Below are 20,013 nucleotides of genomic sequence, written 5' to 3'. Positions count from 1 at the left end.
TAAAAAAGTCTTTCAATAAGGCTTGAGCATCATAAAATATATGTCATTTCCTTTACTGAGTACACTAGTGGTTCTACAAAATGGACACATTGCCCTACTGATTTTGTGAAGCCTCATCTTAAGGCCACATTTAAGAGAAGTACAAGTCAAGATTAGTGATTTTGTAATGATAATTTGCACTTGTTACTTGTACAAAGTGCTGTCCTACTGAAGGTTTATAGATGGCTATTACGTCTACAGCTACAGACATAACAAGAGCTATCTTGTTCAGATTAAGCAAATTTTGCATGAAAATATTCCAGCTGATAACAGAAACAGAACAGTAATAAAGGATTGCACAGAAACACTATGCAAAAGGGGGGGGGGGGGGAAGGGGCCACAGGGGGAGTGAAGAAGCATAGGTCTTTCATTTTGTAAAAAGCAAAGCATGAGTTACATTAATCCTTGCAGCCTTCCATCATAAACATCTATTTTACAAAACAGTATTTTAAAAATAGGTAGTTTGAGAAATTTTCAGTCAAAAGACACATATGCATTTTCTAAAAAGTCCTCACATTGTGTACATATGTGTTTGTGGATTGGATAATGCTTATTGATTTCACGGTCTGCAACAAGTTCTGCGTTTTGCCTTTTTCCTTCATCCTCATGGAAACTCCCCGTTGCTTTCCCAAACTACCTCTGCTGAAAGGAATGCCCCAAGTCTGAGGCTTCGGTTTTCACGCAGTAAATTCAAGAATAAGGCCACAAAAGGATGTTCAGCCCAAACAAGGCTGGACCTAAGCATGTGCCCTTTCTTCCTTACCAAGGCAAGTTGAGGCCAAGCCAGCATTGTTTACGAGTTGACAGAAAACTGTGAGTAGTCAAGTCTTCAGCAATATTTGTTGCTGTTTCTGTACTTTAAGTGTGTAATAATGAACTCTCTCATGGCTATATCAGCACTTTTCATTCTTAGAAATTAAAATCAAGCCCCTAAGAGAAAGCACAGAACTTAAAGCCACTGCTTGGTCAGAAATCAAATAGTCATAAGCTGCTACATTGCGAATTTTGAGGAGTTTAGGCAAATTGAATCGTTACAGTTGAATGATTAAGTTTCCCCTCACTACCAACCCTTGCTGTCCTGCTGCTAACCTTCTGTTTGCCATAACAACTAGCTAGCAAGCAACATACTTTATTAGTGACCTTTCAGCCCAGATGTGTGAAAAAGAAGACTAAGAGTAAACTATTGTAATGAGAAAATGAATTAATTCTGCAATAAACCCCTAAGTTTTGGAATATTTTCTATTTTAGGATGAAACATGAAGTCAAGTCATAATTGATACTTAGGTGGTAAAAGCCCATTAAAAAAATTATTTGAACAAACAGAGCTCTACTTCCATTCTGTAGTACAAATAGGTGTTACGGTTTCCTCTGGAAAAAAAAGTTCTGATTTGTAGGGATATTAACCTCTTGGAGGCATGTCAATATTTTTACAGCATGCCCTGTTTAAGGCTTGCTTGTGTATGATGTATAGCATGGACAGTTAGTTTTCCTATAAGTCATAACTCATAGGACAAACAATGTGAGCGATATTAATGGAAAAAGATCAACAAGGTTATTTCCTTTTTGTGGCTTTCTACAGAGTTAAATAATAAGTGAAACTCATAAATCAGCAAATTAGTTAACTGGAACTATTTTGTCATTGCAGAATTGAACACTGAAGCTTACCTATTTGTGATACTTGCAGATCCTATGCTTGAATGATCTAATGCTGCTTAACTTTATTTCTCCTTTCCACTTATGTGCAATGGATGTAAACACCAACTATTTTGAAAAGGCAGCTGGCTTCTTTGACAGATCATGGCTACAGAATTTAACAGTTGATATAGATTTTTTTCCCCTATTAATTTTAGGACTAGATTCCAGTTTAATGAACTAGTTAGTAAACTATTTTGATGAAAAGCACATTCAGTGCTTTACCAGCATTCCCTTGCTCTTGTCATTAATGCAATTATAGAACTGTTTCCTTTTCACTTTCCCAAGTTCCACATAGACATGTTTTGAAGACAAATTAACTAAAGGTTACTGCTGCATGAGAACTGCAGCTGTTCTGCAGATGCTGAGTGCCCCAACTTTTCTTTGGCCTCAAATTACTCTCATTCAGAAATAAAACCTATCAGATGATTTCATAGCTTTCAGTAATACAGCTTAATTTTGGGGGCTTCTGTGCCAATATGCTCATAACACACTTTTCCTTGGTTGGGGGGGAAGTATTTCAACAACTTTTATGTTGCATCAGCTGAAATTAAGAAACTGAAATAATCTATAATAGCAGATTATGCTTCCTTCCTATCTGAATACATACATGGTGACTAATGTAGCCAACTCCTCTTTAAAAGGGCTTTGGAAAATGCTGTTGTCCCCATTTTAGAGATAAGAAAGTGGAAGCAGAAGAGTCAAGAGTTTAATCAAGCCCTCACACCAGTTGGTGACCTATGTTAGGCAGGGTTAGAGCCAGACAGTGTTTACATGAGACTATTGCAACAGAGTTGGTACCTATTGCATAAGCAGATGCTAACCCTTGCAGCAGTCTGAGTTTCCAAAATAATATATTTCAGTTTAGCTGAAATTGATTTAAGTAGATTTAAATTAAACCAAAACAATCCTAGTGTCAATAAAAACAGTTTACCAAGATTAATTTACTAGATGGGGAGGGGTTGGACCATATCTTTGAAGTGTTGCACATTTTTTTTTCCCCTTATTCAAACAAGGCCTCAAGACCTGAAGCAGCAACCCAGCAATCTAGTTAACCTTCGCAGATTTTCACCCACCCATAAAATGGTATAAACTGGAATATTGGGTCAGAAAAGCCTATGCAGGAGAAGTAAAATGTGAAACTGAGTTTAAAATTAAGCTTCCCCACCTCCCACACTTTCAGTGTATTTCAGTGTATAGTTCATTAGAACGAGTCAAACCACAGGTGATCCAAGCTCGACAACTTTGCTTACGGAGGCCTAAATAAGCTTTTCAACTCAGTGAATGAATGGCAGCATAAAGTAACTTTGCATCAAGCAGCATATTACACTCTCTCCCATTTATAGCCATGCATAAAAACATGCTTCAGATTAAGAAATTTACAGAAAGTCACTTTGTTAGAACATCCTAAAAACTGTTTGGAGTTTGTTTCTTAGTAGCTGGGACCAAAATGTCGTAGGCTTTTGGTTCCACAAGCATTTTTGTATTTCATCCCCAAATTTCAATACAACATTAAAAATCTTGCGTCTCTGAAGGCAAACTAGAAGCTGCTGCCAAAGTGACTAATAGCATCACACATCTTTAACAACCTCTCTTAAGGAGAAACAAGATTAAAAAAAAAAAAAAAAGGCAGGTCCTGGTAAAATAACTGTTACTTTTCTGACAGTTCAGTGAGCTTACACATGCTAGAACAAAAATCTTTTTTCCCTACAGCATCAAATCAATGAAACAAAAATAAAAATGATCAGGCTTGGGTGGAGCAGAGCACTAAGTGTAATGACATTTTTAATCAAGTAGATTTTTGAACTACAGAACAGGAGGCAAGACACATACTGTTGACTATTAACTCTTTGGTGTAGAACCTTTACTAACTCACCTTGTTAGCGCAAACAAACAAAGTTTCCAGGGCCAACCAAAAACTTCACAAAACCTCAACCATGCTAGTCCGACTCCCTGTATCGGTCCATCAGACAGCAGGAGGAGGAGGCAAGGCAGGCTTCCAACATCAACATGGACAGGATGCTTTGTATGAATAGCAAGGTGATGGGTTTATGTTAAGAGGAGTGAGAAGGGGGAAAAACCTGCCACAGAAACACTATTTGCTTTGAGATTTCTGTTACTATGTATTTAGTTTTATCCAGGGCTTAAGCTAAAACAAAATTTTGTTATGGTAGTTACTACAAATCCCTTCAACACTAGATCAGCTCAAGATTGGTTGTTGAGGAGGATTGGGGAAGGAGAGGAAGCTGCTCTGGACAAATGTTTTCAAATATAGATACAGAGATCTGCCAGCACAGTTATGGTGCGATATGAAGTGTGGTCAGTAATTAAGGTAAGTGTGCTGGGAAACAGTCTGATCTAGACACTCTCAGACCTGTAATAGCATAACTTGCCTAGTCTATCTTGTTTCTTCTGCTGGGTGAGTGAATTACTGGTAATAGCATCGGCTTGCTGGTAAGAGCTGCCTATAAGCTGTATTAGAATATTTCTTAAACACGGTTGTGTCAGCAAACACACAAACCCCATTTTTGCCAAAATAGTAGAATATTAAAAACCACACACAACACGTACACTGGAACACAACCTTTCACTATTTTGTTATATTCAGCACTATATTACTAAGTACACAGGAGGGGCTTTCTTCCCACGAGAGCTTCCAATCATTAACAAAAAGCAGAGCAGATACTGCTTCAATAATTCTTCAATAATCTTTTCAGTTCTGTATAACACTCAGTTCCTGGGCAAAAAACAATGGTAAACAAGTCATCGCATATATCCTGTAGAAAGTGTTTTGAGTAAGTGAAAAAGCAAGTTTAGTCAACTGAAAAAAACTTTCAACTTTAAGACTACCAAACTGTGCACACTTCCAGATTCATAAAGTTTCCCATATATTTTCAGGTCACTCCTAAACATCTAACATGAGATAAACTGAAGACAAAGAGTAATGTTCAGCATTGACATGTGGCAGGTCATTAACAGACTCTGTGCCCTGTCACTTCTCAACTGTCCCATCCCTGAGGATGTATGAAAGCCAAACCACTCTGCTATTTTCTTGCTACTGTATTAAAGGGAAGAGGGATCAGCTGGCAGAAGCACTACAGTTGCTGTCTTCTGTTACACTCTTCCTTCCTAGCCTGGATTTCCTGCAACTGACATCTCTAATTGTTCAGCAGGCATCTATTACCTCCTTAGAAGCTGAGACAGAGGAAGCATTTGCACATTGTTAAGTAGAGAACCCTCAAGCTTAAAAGTTGCTTGACATACAAGATGCTCAGAAAGTCATCAAAACAACAGAAAAGCTGCAGGTACCTCAGATAAGTGAGGATGCTTTCCTTAAGAAAGATGCACACAATTCAGCTGAAAGCACCTAGTCAATTCCTAGTGTGAAACTACTTTATTGCAGTGTTTCTCTGCTAGGAAACAACAACAAGCATCCAGCTGTGGGGACATCTGTCCGAACAAGTAACTCTCTAATTGTAGCAGAGCTGAGCAAGCATTCTCAACATACATGCAAATGAAGCCAAGGCACTCTCAGAGTGTGAACTATATTTTACTTCTCTTAAATGTAAGATAAAGACATCTATGCTCATTTAATTAAGCAAGTTGACAGCTTTAGGACCTTGCAGAGACTATGTAGCAGCTTCATAAAAACACAGTTATTCTACAGTCACAATCCAGCTAAGATACTACCTTGAAAATCTAGTATTACTGTAACAAATCACATAGAGACACAAAGTTAGCTACTGGTTTGACTCATACAATATAACAAACTTCAAATTTTTTCATTCTTCCTCTCCCTTCTCTTGCCTTCCACCCCAAAAGCTATAAAAAAACTAAGTTGAAAACACTCAAATATTATTTTAAAAGGGCAAATTGATAGTGACACGGATGGAAAGCTTTCAGAGTGCACCGATACCAATAAAAGAGAGTGATTTTCTAAGCATAAACAGCAGTGCCCTTCAAAACCCTTTGTGCCAACAAGGCAAGTGTTGATTACAGAACCGCCCTCTGTCATTCTGCAGTCACGTACACACACCACTTACACAGGCCTGAAGGTTGAAATTCTAACTTAACTGGCAAGTTATCATAGTTCAACTATTTAACTTGATTTTAACGTATTTGCATTACAGTCTGTGAAGCTGGTTAGCAGCAATTGTAACAGCTGAGCATGTAGTAGGGTGAGGGTTCCAGCCAGATTGCTGCAAGAGAAGCCGTGGGAGAAGTTGGGACCACCAATGAGTTTGATGAAACCCCTTCTCTTTATACAGGTGCTGGGGTCCAAACACCTCCCCTGTTTCTTTGGTGCCTGGAGGAGATAGATGCATCAGCCTCACTTCCCTCATGGGCCAGAACAAATGTACTTACAGCTGCTGTTTCTCTAGCAAGGGACCACACCTGATTCTTGAGCAACTGTCCTCCAAAGCTGCTTTACTCCCTTGGAATGGGTTGGAAGTAGAAAATATGAGCAGCAATATGAGCACTTGGAGGTCACAGACAGAAGTCATCGCTGATGAAGTTGATATTTTAGCTAAGCTACAATAAATACTGTATCATACCTGACTATGCTTTCCACCTCAGGACCTTCAAAACCCTTTGCAGGATTATTTACAAGTTCCATCAGCTACCACTTATTAGCTTGCCGTTATCTGACAAAATCTTATGACTTATTTTGGAGTTCAAATTCATGTTAAATAACTGATATCTTTGTTGTTAAGAAGGATCAGAGTTCAGAGACCTGCGATAGGTCTAACTGCAACTTTTTTTGCACCTGTTGCAATGTCAAAGAGACACACAGGTCTGGGTTTTGTTTCTCAGCAGCTGGAACCTGCTTACACAATATTTGTAAGATGCTGGCACAAAGTCAATTTAGTATTTGCCAGTTTGCTCAATCACAGTCCACATCTACCTTTTCACTAAGGCAGAAATAGAGTCCTACAGATGGGCTGATCTGTAGCAATTGATACCAGAATAGGGGTGAAAAACAGGTCCACCACAAGAAACACTACAGATACACATATTGTTAGAAAAGGAACTTGATTTCAGATTCAACAGAGGCTATGATATACAACCTATTATTATTAGTTTCCTCCTCCCTCTTCATCACTCATTTTTCTTTCTCTTAAGAAAACATAGTATGAGGTTTTAGTTTAAAAATTTCAGAAGCTACTTAGCACCTAACAGTGCCTTTGATCCACTAGAGTTCACACAACACAACGCAAAAAAAAAAAAAAAAAGTATTAAAAATTATAACTTCCTTACTGATTTGACTGTAAATAGAGCTTCTGGGGCAAGGAGAGGGATCTCTCCTGCCTACAATTAAAATGCTGGAACTACGTAATTAGCATAGTAATATCTAAAACTTCTAATATAAAAACATGATAAAATAAGATGGGTAGCCACAGAAAACAAACTGCCAGTCTGAAGTTCCCAGCTAAAAAAAAAAAAATCTAGTAACACTAGAACTGGCAGCGCTGTTGAGGAACCCGAATCAGAACGAAGAGAAGAAATAAAGGAAGATGAAGTTATGCCTTCAAGCCTAAGCCATCCCATCAATAAATAGATAAATAGACCTAGTAAAAATGCAGCGTGCGTACCACATGCCATACTTTAGGGGTTCAATCTGCCTCTAAGTGTAGGTCTCCTGAGGATATCTGTAGTACCATGAAGAGCTTCAGGTGACCACAGTGGTGTTTTAAGTGCAATTCTTCCAGTTGTGCCTTGCTACAATGGGGGCATTGGGGAAGTTTCATACTGCAGAGCAGACTCGGAGCTTATGAGCTGAACTCACTTTGGACTAAACAAAACCTAAAGACACACTCCATGAAGAAATTTAACTACTTGCTTATAGGCATTCAATTCACAGGATCAAACAAAAGTCAGCACAAAGTATAATCCTTGCAAATACAGGCACATTCTCACTTGCTCCCCTGCTAATCAGACTACTGACTGCCACTTGCAATCCAGCTTGTTTCTGGTTGTATGTTACTATGTTGACATCTACTTGCACTACCAGCGTGAAATGTGATTGCCCTGAAAGTCAACAGCGTTCAGAGAAAAGCAAAACAATACATTTTGTTTAATTAATATTTATAGCAAAAACAACAATTCAATTTAAAAAAGGAAATCTACACAAAGTCATCATTACACTGTATCTGCACTGGCTACAGAAGGTATCTTGCAATAACCATATACACAGTATGAACCAAAACTGGAGTTCCAAGATCTTGTATCAACGAATGGTTGATAACCTGCAAATCTTTTTGCATGCCATGGTTTCTAGAGCAGAGCTTGCCAGAAAAACACACCCAGTAGCAGAAAGTAACATGTCAGGTAATACAAACATTCTGTCGTAAAGTAACAGAAGGACAACATACTACAAGCACTCAAGGATTAAGACCATAGCAGGAAAAAGGAAAAGCCCACAGCAGGAAAATTCTAACTTCTGATCGATTGCTGTTGCTCCATCAGCAGAGAGTTGCAGTGTATGCACAATCAGTTTTGTTTAACTGTGTTCCAAGAAAGTTTAAACAATTTAATGGTTAAACAGGTTAGGAACAAAAAAAAAAAAAAAAAAAAAAAGCCAAACCACAACAGAAAAGCATGCCTGCTTACATATGACTTGATGATTTTAGGTGTAGAAACAGACAGAGAAAAGCTGTGGAGTAAGTCATGTAGTACTGCCTATCCTCATTTTTCCTCTCCTAATGCTGTAGTGGCAATACCCATAATATCCATAACTGATATGCCTGAGATGCCACAGAGCACTGTGGACAGCGGTCCTACATTTTCATCTCTGTTCATCCCTGCTGAACATATTCTGCATAACTGAAGATATACATTTGAAAAACCTAGCAATACCTATTTCTCAGGCATAAGCCTTAATTTGCATTGTCAAATTTTTATATGACAGGTATTAGATGTAGTAGTTAACTTTGCAGTTAAAGATTTTCCATTGGCAGTCACTTGTCCTTGTCTGATAGCTGCTCAGCTTTACTTTGTTCAGGCCATGCAAAAGTCTTACTCTTAAAAGGGACAGCTGATCTGGTGTTCCAACTAAGGGATTCAGTCTCCTAGTGTTCTCCCCCACCTTCAATACCTTAGATGGAAGGGATCGGGATGTTACAGACCAATCAACCAAACCCTAGTAGTCTAGAACCTCATTTATGCACCTCCTAAAGAACACAGAGGAAAGGAAAGATTATGGAAAATAGGCTCCTATTAACTTTACATTGCAAAACAGATCACTCCACAAAGCATAAGCAAAAGCCGTAATCTTTCTTAAATGTTAAACTAATGAAAGGCATTTAAAACCTAGTTCAAGTTTTTAAGATAACTATAGTTTGCAAACTCTCGGTAGTATTGTACATAGATTTAAACCTTGAGGTACCAGCTTGGATGTAAAGAATTATGAGAAACGGTGCTCAGAATCAGAGAATATTTTTAAATTCTCATAATAAAACTGACAAACAGCAAGAATAAACAAAACTAGAAGCAAACTTCAGCATCCTCAAACAAACCCCAAAATCTTAGAAACACACCTGTCAGTATTTGTGAGTGTAGAAGACATCGTGGCTTTAAAAAACAGAGGGGAGAAACTACTATTAAGCCACTTAACTGTTATTTCCTTCAGCATAATTCTCCTGTGCACCATGTATATCCTAGCAGAAGCTTTCCTTAAAAGTATTCTAAATGTTTGTTCACAGCACTGGGCTTTAAGTCTAAACATTTAGGTTTCTAAAGTTATCTCTCTGGCCCGTTTAGAGTCTTGTATGCTTTTCAAATAAAGACGTCAATTATTTGTTCTCAGTATGTTTGTCGTCTTCTCCTAAATGGAGCCAGCCATTCCTCTCTTCATTTTATTGCTGTTTTGAAAGTAACCATTTTCCCTCATCTTCAAATTCTCCCCTTTCTTTTCACCAGCCTTGATGTTTATCAATGGGAAGCAATTAATTTTTTGATGACTCTGGTGGGCCAATAAAAGAGATGTGGCCCAGTGTTACAAACTTTTTCTCATGTGAGTCGTGACATGATGGTCGAGAGGGCTCGTCCTTGCATGAATAGCTCCTTTATCATTAAGCTGATGTTTCACAATCAGGATGGAGCAATAAAGAGTAAAAGTAAGGAACTAGAGAAGAAGGAAATGACTGAATTGACTGACATTTGCTTAGCTGTCTCCAAAACTCATTCCTACTGCAGGGTAGGTGAAGGTGTCATTACTGCAGATCTCAGCCTTCTCCCGCTTCCTAGAGTTGCAGGACTTCAGGCCACAGCAGGAAGTGGCAAAGACAAGCCATAGACTTTTATCAACAGACAGAGGTGTTACACTACTTTTAAGATTCTACAATGCTGATAAATATGGTACAGTTACATCACTATTAAGAATGTTTATTTTTGCAAATATTTCCACAGTGTTATTAGACATTTATATTCCAAAGTAATTGTACATAGTGAGGAGAAATTACAGAGCTCCTTGTGTCAATACATGGTTGTGGCTGAGAGTCTTTGGAGGCCTGCATAAATTGTCATGTGAAGCATCTCAGCCACATTTTCATTTGAGCAATCAGCTTTACCCAAAAGAGCATGGGCAGGCAGCAACCAGCCTATATGCTGTCCTGAGTGAGTCACCTTTAACATCAGGGTCTAAGTAACATTACTCCAAGAAGAGTTTAAGTAGTTTCTTTACATGTTATAGGCATGATGAGTAATATGGTACTTAGAACAATCAAAAGCAAATGGATTTTTCACATAAGAGACTTCTAAAAAGCGGTTTTAAAACAATTTCATTTTTAGGCATTTCTCAGTTAGGATTGGGGGAAAAGGCTTTCTTTTTAGCATATCCTACAATACTCAGCTTGTGAATTTTCTTAAAGTGTGCTGAATACATTTCAGTAAACATTTATTGCAGTGTATTTCTACTGTAATGTGTTGTGAAATCTTTATTACAGAATATAAATTTTAGACAGTAATACAGCCCATTTAATAATCACTTAAACTGTTGGTACAGAGATACCAGTCTGTATTCGAATTGAGAATCTGTGCTGATAACCTACTTGTCTTTTTAAGTGGTTAAGATTGCACTACAGATCTAACTTTGTAGCCACAAACACACAGTTTCCATGGCACGCACAGCTAACATTAGACTCAGATGAACACATGAGCTAACCTGGGTGGGGAACAAGGGCAGCAGAGAAATTGGTCTCTGAATAAGTCAGTCCTTGTCACCTTTCAGGCTGCTTCTGGAAACAGAATTGATATTGTTAGTTCAGCTTGAACATTTCTTGGCATCCTTGCACTTTACTAACTATTTAAAACTCTATAGTTGGTGATATTTGGTGAAGAACTTTATCCAGTGTGTTTTAAATGGGGACATTAAATAGAATATCAGTGAAGTAATAGCAAAGCTCAATCTGGCTCTGTAGAGTGACATGAGTGTCAGAGGGGATTGTACGCAGAGTGAGAGAAGAGGCTCTAAGATGAAGACTGAAGACCATTAAACAAAATAAAAAAGAGACAAGAATAGAGTCAAATCATGCAAAATCCCAAGAGCAAGTTCAGGGTGTCCATGGAAGAGGCTCAGAAGAACAGAGGTGGGGAAATGCACATTGGAGGTTTAATATGAAAACACGATGATCAGAATTTGCCAAAAGAGAACAGAAGTTTGTAATATTTTAAAGACTCAGTAGAACCCAACAGAAGCAGCATGGATAGTGGTTGAGAAAGGACAACTTCTGATACACTTTACAGCTTACTCAGGATGAAACCCTGATGTCTTTACATGATTTCCCCCCCCACCTCAGTTAACTTCAGATAGGCTAGATTTCACCCTGCTGTGCTCCTCTGTAAGAAATGCCACGCCCCTTCTTCCTATCACTTCTCACATAGAAGTTGAGTAAGAACAGGAACAAAACTACAAGTCTGGAAGAAACCAGGCAGTGAAGTTTCCAGTTACCAGGAAGAGTGAAAGAAGAGCAAGGTAAGACTTACGTCTTGGCTAACCTGAGCTTAAGAACACAACAGAATATCTATGAGGGATCATCAGACCAGCAAAACTGGACATGGAAGGTAAGGTATGATTGGAAGTAGTAAAGAGGCAAAACTGAAATCACATGAATATGAGAATATCATCAGGAGCTAACATGACCTGGAGAGGGAAGGTCCTCCACATTGCGCTGTGGAGAGATACTCAAACCAAGTATTTTGATCTGGTTATAGTTTGCCTACTTTTTTTTTTTCCTCCTCACTGCTTCTGAACCCAACCCCAGTCTACTGTGTGCTCTATCTATCACACAGTCTATTCTAATGAACATCCCAAACAAAATACAAAATTACAATGAAAAAGTTAAGAATAATCTTTCTGCCCCTTCAGGATTAATAGTGATAAGAATCGGGGGGGGGACGGGACGACCACCAGAAACTAATCATTCACTCATATAAACATGAATTTCATCCTAAACTGAGCCAGAATCTAGATTCTGCATTATGTCTGCAGCAAGTGAAGCACATCAGGCTTAATGCGCATCCCAATCCAAATAAGAGTTTTCTCTGGAGGACGTTAAAACAGGTTTGAGATATAACATAGAGTAAGATTTCAGGAAGATTCCAGAACAGCAAAAGCATACTCGAAAACATAGCATATATCTTTCACTTTCCAACATCCCGTTATAGTTTCAAGCCTTCATCCACCCATTCCACTGTGTACCGCAAAAACACATTTACCAGTGTACTAAGATGTTAACAATAAGGACACTACCACCAGAAGGCTCTGCTATCTGAAGCAGACAGCAGCCACCAACTGAAGAAAGAGAATTTAAACCACAAACCTTTAGGATCAAGAACCATATCCTCTAAGCTTGCACAGTAACGATTACACCAAAAGAACTAATGAGTCATTTTTCCAGTCTTCTGTAATTCAGCATTTTAGTGAACTTTTAGTAAATTTAAAAATAAAATATAAAAGAAATCCAAAACACAATGACCAGAAGATCTAGTCAATATAAACATTTCTGAAACAAAGTCCCAAATGACTCATTCTCACCACTGGAGCCCCACATATCTGAGCAGCCTATTTTTCACGGCTCACCGTTGCTCACCACCACGTTGGATACCACGTCCCTAAAAAGGCACTAACCAAGGTGATACTGCTCCATGATTTAATACATGCTATTGATTAATAATCAGTTTTGAAGAGGCATTCTGCCAGATGAGCGAGATAGGACGATTATCAACTCCTTATGGCTTAGGAAAAGAAGTCATTCTCCTAAAGTAAAAGTAACAGCGCAAGAGCTGCAAGCATCCCTCCGTGCGAGGCACTCAGCCTTTGCCTCAGTTACCCCGACTGACCTCCGGGAGCCGCAATCGGACCCCCCGACACGTTTTCCTCACAACTAGAGTATTCAGTACGAGGGGGAAAGAGGAGGGGAGGGGAAGGAAATCAGACCAAACAGACAAGGATCAAGACGCTCGGCTTCACCTTCCCTACCTCGTAACACAACATCCATTGAGGGCAGAAGAAACCACTCTGGGTGCTAAAACAAGAGCTGCATTCAGGGCTGCGGGGTGTAGCAGCAGACGGGGTTGCGGGACCTCCTCCAGCCCCCAGCACCAGCCAGATAAAACTGAGATCAACCCCGAGCTCTTTTACCACTTGGGGGGGGGGGGGGGGAAGAGAAGGAAACGCGGACCCATTTAATCGCTCAATCATTCAGTAGTTAGGAACGATTACGAGCTTTCCCCGCGCTCCCGCTCCAGGGTCAGCTGTAGGCACCGGGCTTTGTGAGGACGCCGCTTACGGTCGGGTTTTCCCGGGGAGCCCACCGCCTTTCCAGCCCGGCAGCGCTCACTCCTCCGGCCCCACCACCCGCCCGCCCAAAGGCGCCGTATTTTCCGCTCCGGGGCGCCCGGCAGCACCTGCCGCCGCCCGCCACCCCCCGGCCTCGGCCCCGGCCCCGTCACTGCCCCCGCCCCGGCGGCGCCCGCTGTACCTGCAGGATCTTGTCCAGCCCCTCTTGGCCCAGGCAAGGGAACTGCTTGAGCAGCTCCGTCTTCTGCCGCTTGTAGTCGTCGGTAGCCGAGCGCCAGTGCGGCTCCTCCAGCACCTCGAAGATCGCCGCCCCGATGGACAGGTAGAAGATGATGGCCGAGGTCAGCAAGGGGCCCCTGTCCACCATGGTGCCGGCGGGAGGGAGGGCAGGAGGGAGGGCGGGCGGAGCGCGGCGGGCGGGCCGCGGCGACTGCCCCAAGCTGCGGCCGTGGGTGCCCGAAGCCGCCCTGTCCTTCCCCTGACACCTCTGCCTTCTCCGCCGTCCGCCGTGACTCCTCTCCCGGCCTCTGCCGCGTTCCCTTAGAGTCTTCCACACTCCCCTCCCACTCTCTTCTCCTCCTCCCTCCTTTCTTTCCTCCCTCCTCCGCTCCGCTCCCCCCGGCTGCCTCCTTCCCCCGAGTTTTCTCCCCTCCCTCCTCAGCAGCGATTTGAATTTGGTGCCCTCCCGCTTCCTCCCCCCTCACAACCCGCCCGCGCATGCGGGGCTTGCCGCCGGGGACAGGGGGGGAAAGGCCGGCGGGGCGCCCCGCGGTTCTCTCCCGGCCCCGCCGCGGGCTGGGTCGCCCTCGCGGCCCCGCTTAGGGGTGGCCCGGCCCGGCCCGGTCCGGTCCCCAGCGGGGTGGGAGAGCGGCGGTTGGGTCCGGCCATCGCCCGCCCGCGAAGAGGCCGCCTGGGGGAAGGGGAGCGGGGCCGCCACCTCCCCTCTTCCCGCCCTGCCCGCGCGGCCGTTGGGAGCGGCCCCCGGGGCCGCTGAGGTGAGCCCGGCCCCGGGCGCCTTCCTCCCCTCCTCCTCTCCCCTGAGGTGGTCCCTGCGCCCAGAGCCGTGTTTCCCCCTCCGTGTTTTTCCTTGAGTGGAGGGAAGAAGGGGAAACGTCTCTCAACTTTATTTTACTTTTCCCCTGGTGCTGCCTGGTTCAGCGGAGTTTCCGCCGGCCCCGGCCCCAGCGAAGTGCCGGGGCGCGGAAGGGGGGGGGGGGGAGAAGGCGAGCAGGAGCCCTGAGGAGAAAAGGAGGGATGTTGGCAGGTTTCACCCCTTCCCCGAGGTGGTGTCCACACGCGTGCATTACAGATCCTTCGTAGCAGGAACTGCCTCTCCCTTCCTGCGTGCGTCTTGTAAGCTCAATAAATAGATGTCCCTACACGCACCCGTACGTGTGCCTGTGAGTTTGGGAGCGAGGGAGAGACCCCAGCTAGTGATTTTCCACAAGATGCTGAAAACCTTAACTGGGCTGAAGCTCGCCATGTTCAGGAAGCCCTTCGTCGGAGTGCCTTTGTCCTGGTTAGAGGACTCACAGCTGCGCACAACTGCACGCTCCTCCGTGGTCACACTTCAAGGCAGAAGGAAGGCAACCCAACTGGTTTGAATGAACGGGGCTGGAAATGGGGTTAAATGGGGCAGGGAGACACAAGTCAGTGACGAGTTAGAGCGATGTGCTATGCACCGTGGCAAAGGGCTCGTGTTGTGGACGTGATTCATCTTAGAAACACTGCTTTTGTGGGGATAACTTATTTTTTGCCTACTCCCCTGCTCGCTGCCCCCCCCCTCCCCCCAGAATAAAACAGTCAAAAATACAGAGTTGTCCGTATCAACTGCCTCGATGCTATGATTTGGGGATGTATAGGTATGTCAGCTGGAGTCCACGCACCAAAGGGCTGAGGTGACCCAGCTGAAATTTCTCATGTAGACATAGTTGAAACGGGAGGAGGGAGAATGGAGAAGAATGGGAAAGAGGAAGGAAACAAGTAGAAATAGTGCAACAGAGTATGAGAAAACAAAATGAAGAGCATATGGAAGGCAAAGGAACTGCCTTGGTTAGGACATATCGGGACACCTGTCTGTAAAACTTTGATTCACATCCAATGGATGCTCTTGTGAGACTGCCCTCGGAAAGTTACATGGCTCTCAAGCAGCCCTTGCTACTAATGTGTATAGTGCTCAGTGAAAATACATCTGCAAGAGGTTCCTGGCAGCCTAAAAGCAGGACTGGAGAAACCACAAAATCCACAAGCATGTTACGTGATCAGCATCACTGCCTTTGCATGGGATTCCCCAGTTATGTAAGGGAAACATTAAGAAGAGAAAAGGATCGCCAAACTGTAGTAGTAAAAAAACGAAACAGCATTTATATGTGCTAGAGGAGAGATCAAGTAGAAGACATCATAATAAACATTTTAAAAATAACAAGTGTCATGAGAAACTACAGTAACCTTTTTTTTTATTAAGGGGATGTTTCATGAAGTTGTAAGGCAGAACTTTTAATTAAAAAGCAAAGAAGAATTTCATGATATGTAATTACCACATGAAAATTATTCCCAGGTGTTATCACTTGGCCCAAGACCTTTGCAAAACTTGAAAAGCCATTGGCCACATAAATGAATAACGTGAGCATCCATCATTGCCTCACTTACTGATTTAAAATTAAAGTTTAAAACCGTAAGGTATATAAATACTTACGGCAAGTGACTGAAAGTATTGAGGAAGAACTCTTCCCATAGGCAAGCTATGATCTATATTCCTTTTGGTGCTCTTGTACCTTCTGAGTCACCTGCAAATGGTTAGGTTACTCCAACAGCAGCATCAGTAGCCTGACACGTTATAGCAATATTACACTTGTGTGTTCCTGACCCTGAACATCTGTGCTTCGTAACGAGAAGGTATTTGATTAAATTTTGAAACTGTACTCTTCTCCATCTGTCTCTAAGTCTCTAAAGGCCCATTTATACCACTGAAACACTATCTTAAAGGCACAAGGAATGACACAAATGACCCCAAACCTACTGCAATTATAAAGCGCGGATGAGAGCAAAACCACTTTCAGGCATTTTATAGAAAGTTTGTATGGAATTTTAATTCAACATTTCTACTTTCCACTCTAAACTCCTAATCACTGATTGTATAATTAGTGCTCTCAGTAACTGAGTCAGTCAGTGTTTAAAAACAAACCAGCCTGTAAATCACATACCATTTTTCCCTGTGTTGAAATGCTATTGCACTTGTTAGACCGTCTCCTTGTGTTCCTCCAAGTTTCAAAGAGGTGAGCCTGGTAAGGCACACCATCCAGAATAGTTTATTCCCCAAGGAACCACAGCCAGCTACTCCTACAAGTAGAGGCGATCCTTTGAGTATCAACAAACTTCTTGCGTTTAGATATTTCACTTTGATTCCTCTGTATTTTGCAGAACAAATTACAAAGCATAATTTGATGCTGCTGTCCAAGTGAGTGTGGCAAGAAGGAATGTTTTCTGTAGCTGGCCTCTCTTTGCACCTCCTGATCTAAAATGCCTCTCCCGACCTCGTAAAAGATTCCATATCCTTTTATTCATGGCCCTTTTCTACTCTCTGTTTCCCTTGGATTAAACAGTACCCCTATTGTTAACCCACAGCACCTGCCACATAGGCCCCACAGCTTTTCACGCTAGCTAAGTTAATGAAAAGGCTGGGGTTATACACCCAAAGGCTTTAAAATCTCATTAAAAAAATCAGGGGAGAAACAGCAGATAGCACTGTGGTGAGCAATACCACAAGTATCAATCATTCGTGTTATTTGCATAGGTCATTATTTCAGGCTGTCCAGTCCAAAAGGAAATCTCTTTCATCCAAGCTGTATATCTAAGACACATTTGCTGTACAGATGTTTCCTAGAACAGCCTGAAGTGAATGAATAAATGTCAGAAAATGTTTTAGATGGAGTAAATAAAAGACATTATTTGGGCAAAGGAAACCTGTCATGTAGTGGCAAAGACTGCATGTTGTACTGACGATGAACTATGAGCCTCTCTTCAAGCCTGTGCCATTTTTCACTTGGAAGTCTGTTTTTGGCTGGTTGATGGCTCTGTTCTTGATGATGCCTGTCATCTTTCACTTTTCTTTATCCATTGAAATTTGGATACCTCCAACATTGCTTTCAAGTGTTATACATCTAGCCACGTATGGTTTTAAGTAAGTTGAGGGTGTACTATTGTGACAAGCAGTTTTGCGTCTTTGGTACAGTCAGGTGCATACAGAAAACGTAAGACTGGTCTGCAGATGATGCAGAATTTTGTATGAGACATTTGTAGGAAGTTCCAAAATTCTTCATGGGATTATTGACACCTCTTGGCCTGAGTATTTACATATAGCATGTTTTGTGCCCTGAATGTACAGTAACACATACTAAATAATAATAAAAAAAAGAATAAAAACCTTTACCAAAACAACCTGCATACCACTGCAACAGACTTCTTCACCCATGGACAGATAATGAGTGAACAAACACCACATGACAGATGTTAGTCATGCTGCTTAATGAATAACTGGTGATGAGTACAATACCTGCATGGAATGGTTGTAATGTGTTCAAGGAAAAATATGCATTTGGATCATCTGTTTTTCACTGAGATACCTGCAGTGCTCTAGAGAAATGTCTTCATCAGGAAGTCCAGGTATTTCAACATTTTTTCTGTGTGTATTTCCTTGACTGCCTTGTTCCTCAGCCATCCACAGCAGTCACTGGATCTTCAGAACTGGACGATGAAACCTGTTTTCCTTCAAAATATTTTACAAAGAAAGAGTCTGGCCTTCCCTTTCTGCTTCACCATGGCCCCAGTCTTGCAGACAGACACGGGTAGTACCAAACACTTATGATAGTCCTTCACACTGACTTTCATCTGTCAGCGATCTAGACAGTTCGGTGCACAGCTGTACAAAGAAACCCAGCTTGGACAATGTCAGTTCTTGACTGGGTTTTACCATCATGCTACCTGGAGCACATTACTATTCTAGATAGTATGCTCAAAGCTAGCTGAGCGCCATGGTAACAGAGTCAGTGAATAATGCAACAATCTGTCATTTTGTTATGTAAAACATTACTGTCAAGTCTTTTGTGTATGTGTGTGTCATTAAGAAGGAGTTAAATTCTATTTGTGTATAGTAATGTGGATGAATGGCTGCACATTGCTCCGAGACTTGTTTCCTAAACCAGTTTAAATTAACTTTTATCAATCTCGTGTCACGCAGTGCCAGAGTCTTCTCCTGTGTTACAGCATCTCCAGATTATAGGGGAGAATTCAAGGAGCTGTTGGCCTCCCCCGTCTCTCAGTTGGGTTGCGCAGCTGCATGTCTGTGTGCCAGGTTGTGCAACGTCGGAGGGCCTTGTGTGTGACCCTGCAGATCCCACATCCACATCGCGCTCCCTTCCATGCCTGGCATGTAGTGCTCACGTTTGGTTAGTCATCATGCCTGAAGAGCTGTTCCCACCTCCTTCTTCCCTTTATAGAAACAAAGTCACCACATTCATTTGGGCAGAGGAAAAGCAGAAGGAAGGCTGATGGCTTTTTATTTTTTTTCCCTTTTGGGTGAATAGAGTCTTATGGATAACAAATGAGCACAGCTATGCACCCTAAAAACATTGAAAAGGATCATATTCTTATCATCTATTCTCCCATTCCAAATCCTGCAGCAACAGCTTGTGAGGTTAGATTGGGTCTTATCTGGGGGGTAGGAAAGATCAAGTAAGCAAGCGAGAGAGTTGGCTACATACAGTATGGAGTATACAAGGAGTATGAATTTTTAAGAATTTTTTTCTCTGGACACTAGTTGCTTTTGTGCTTGGTGTCCTGGAATGAAAGAAGGGTCGTGGCCCGCGCTGTCTCCAGGCATGTGCCTCTTCCTTCTGTTCTTAAAGGAGTTTTATAAGACAAGAAGAGTTCTTGGCATACTCTACCTCCACAGCCCCTTCGCCTGTCACATGGTCCTTTGTGGTCCCTCCTCCATCATGTGTGGTATTGGGAAAGAAGACAGCAAAGGCTGAGCCATCACACCCACAGCTGTCCTGCAAGTGAAGTGCTTGCAAGCTGGTTTTGGCTTTTAACTTATGGTTCGTACCCATTTGGACCATTATCAGGAGAGATATTAAGAAGGTTTGGAGAGAGGTTTGCCTTCCAATGGTGCCTCCCGCATGCCAAAACCCAGTGTAGAAGTAGCAAACAAATCCAGGTCCCTAGCAGATATAACTCTAGGGAGGCAACTTGACACAAAAATGACTGAGTTAGAACATCAGGAAAAAATCCACCTGGTTTAGTGCTTTGGTCAACAGCTAGACTGTTGTCACTGGTGTAAGCATAAAAGCTGCCTGCAAGTTATAAGTTACACTGGTCCTAGTCTCACGGTGAGCACCACACTCTTGGCTCTCAATGGCTTTTCAGGGATGTGTGTGGAGGGTCACAGTCAATTGCAAGATAACCCATGACTGAGGTGGTAAAGC

The 20,013-nt window shown here is 42.2% G+C and overlaps 1 protein-coding gene across 1 annotated transcript in view; it reads right to left on the bottom strand.

Annotated features, from left to right (window-relative positions):
* KCNK5 (potassium two pore domain channel subfamily K member 5) overlaps positions 1-13,898 on the bottom strand; it is a gene marked incomplete at both ends in the record, with an annotated part of 32,122 nt that extends 18,224 nt beyond the window's left edge. The window contains one exon of the mRNA XM_082481575.1: positions 13,713-13,898. Coding sequence (XP_082337701.1) covers positions 13,713-13,898 — 186 coding nt within the window. The remainder of the gene's footprint in view (positions 1-13,712) is intronic.
* Between the last annotated feature and the right edge of the window lie 6,115 nt (positions 13,899-20,013).

The sequence above is a fragment of the Vanellus vanellus genome (assembly GCF_965231255.1).
Source record: "Vanellus vanellus genome assembly, chromosome: 3".
Taxonomy (NCBI): Eukaryota; Metazoa; Chordata; class Aves; order Charadriiformes; family Charadriidae; genus Vanellus; species Vanellus vanellus.
Note: the sequence above shows the minus strand (reverse complement) of the source record. Positions and strands in the feature narration are given on the sequence as shown.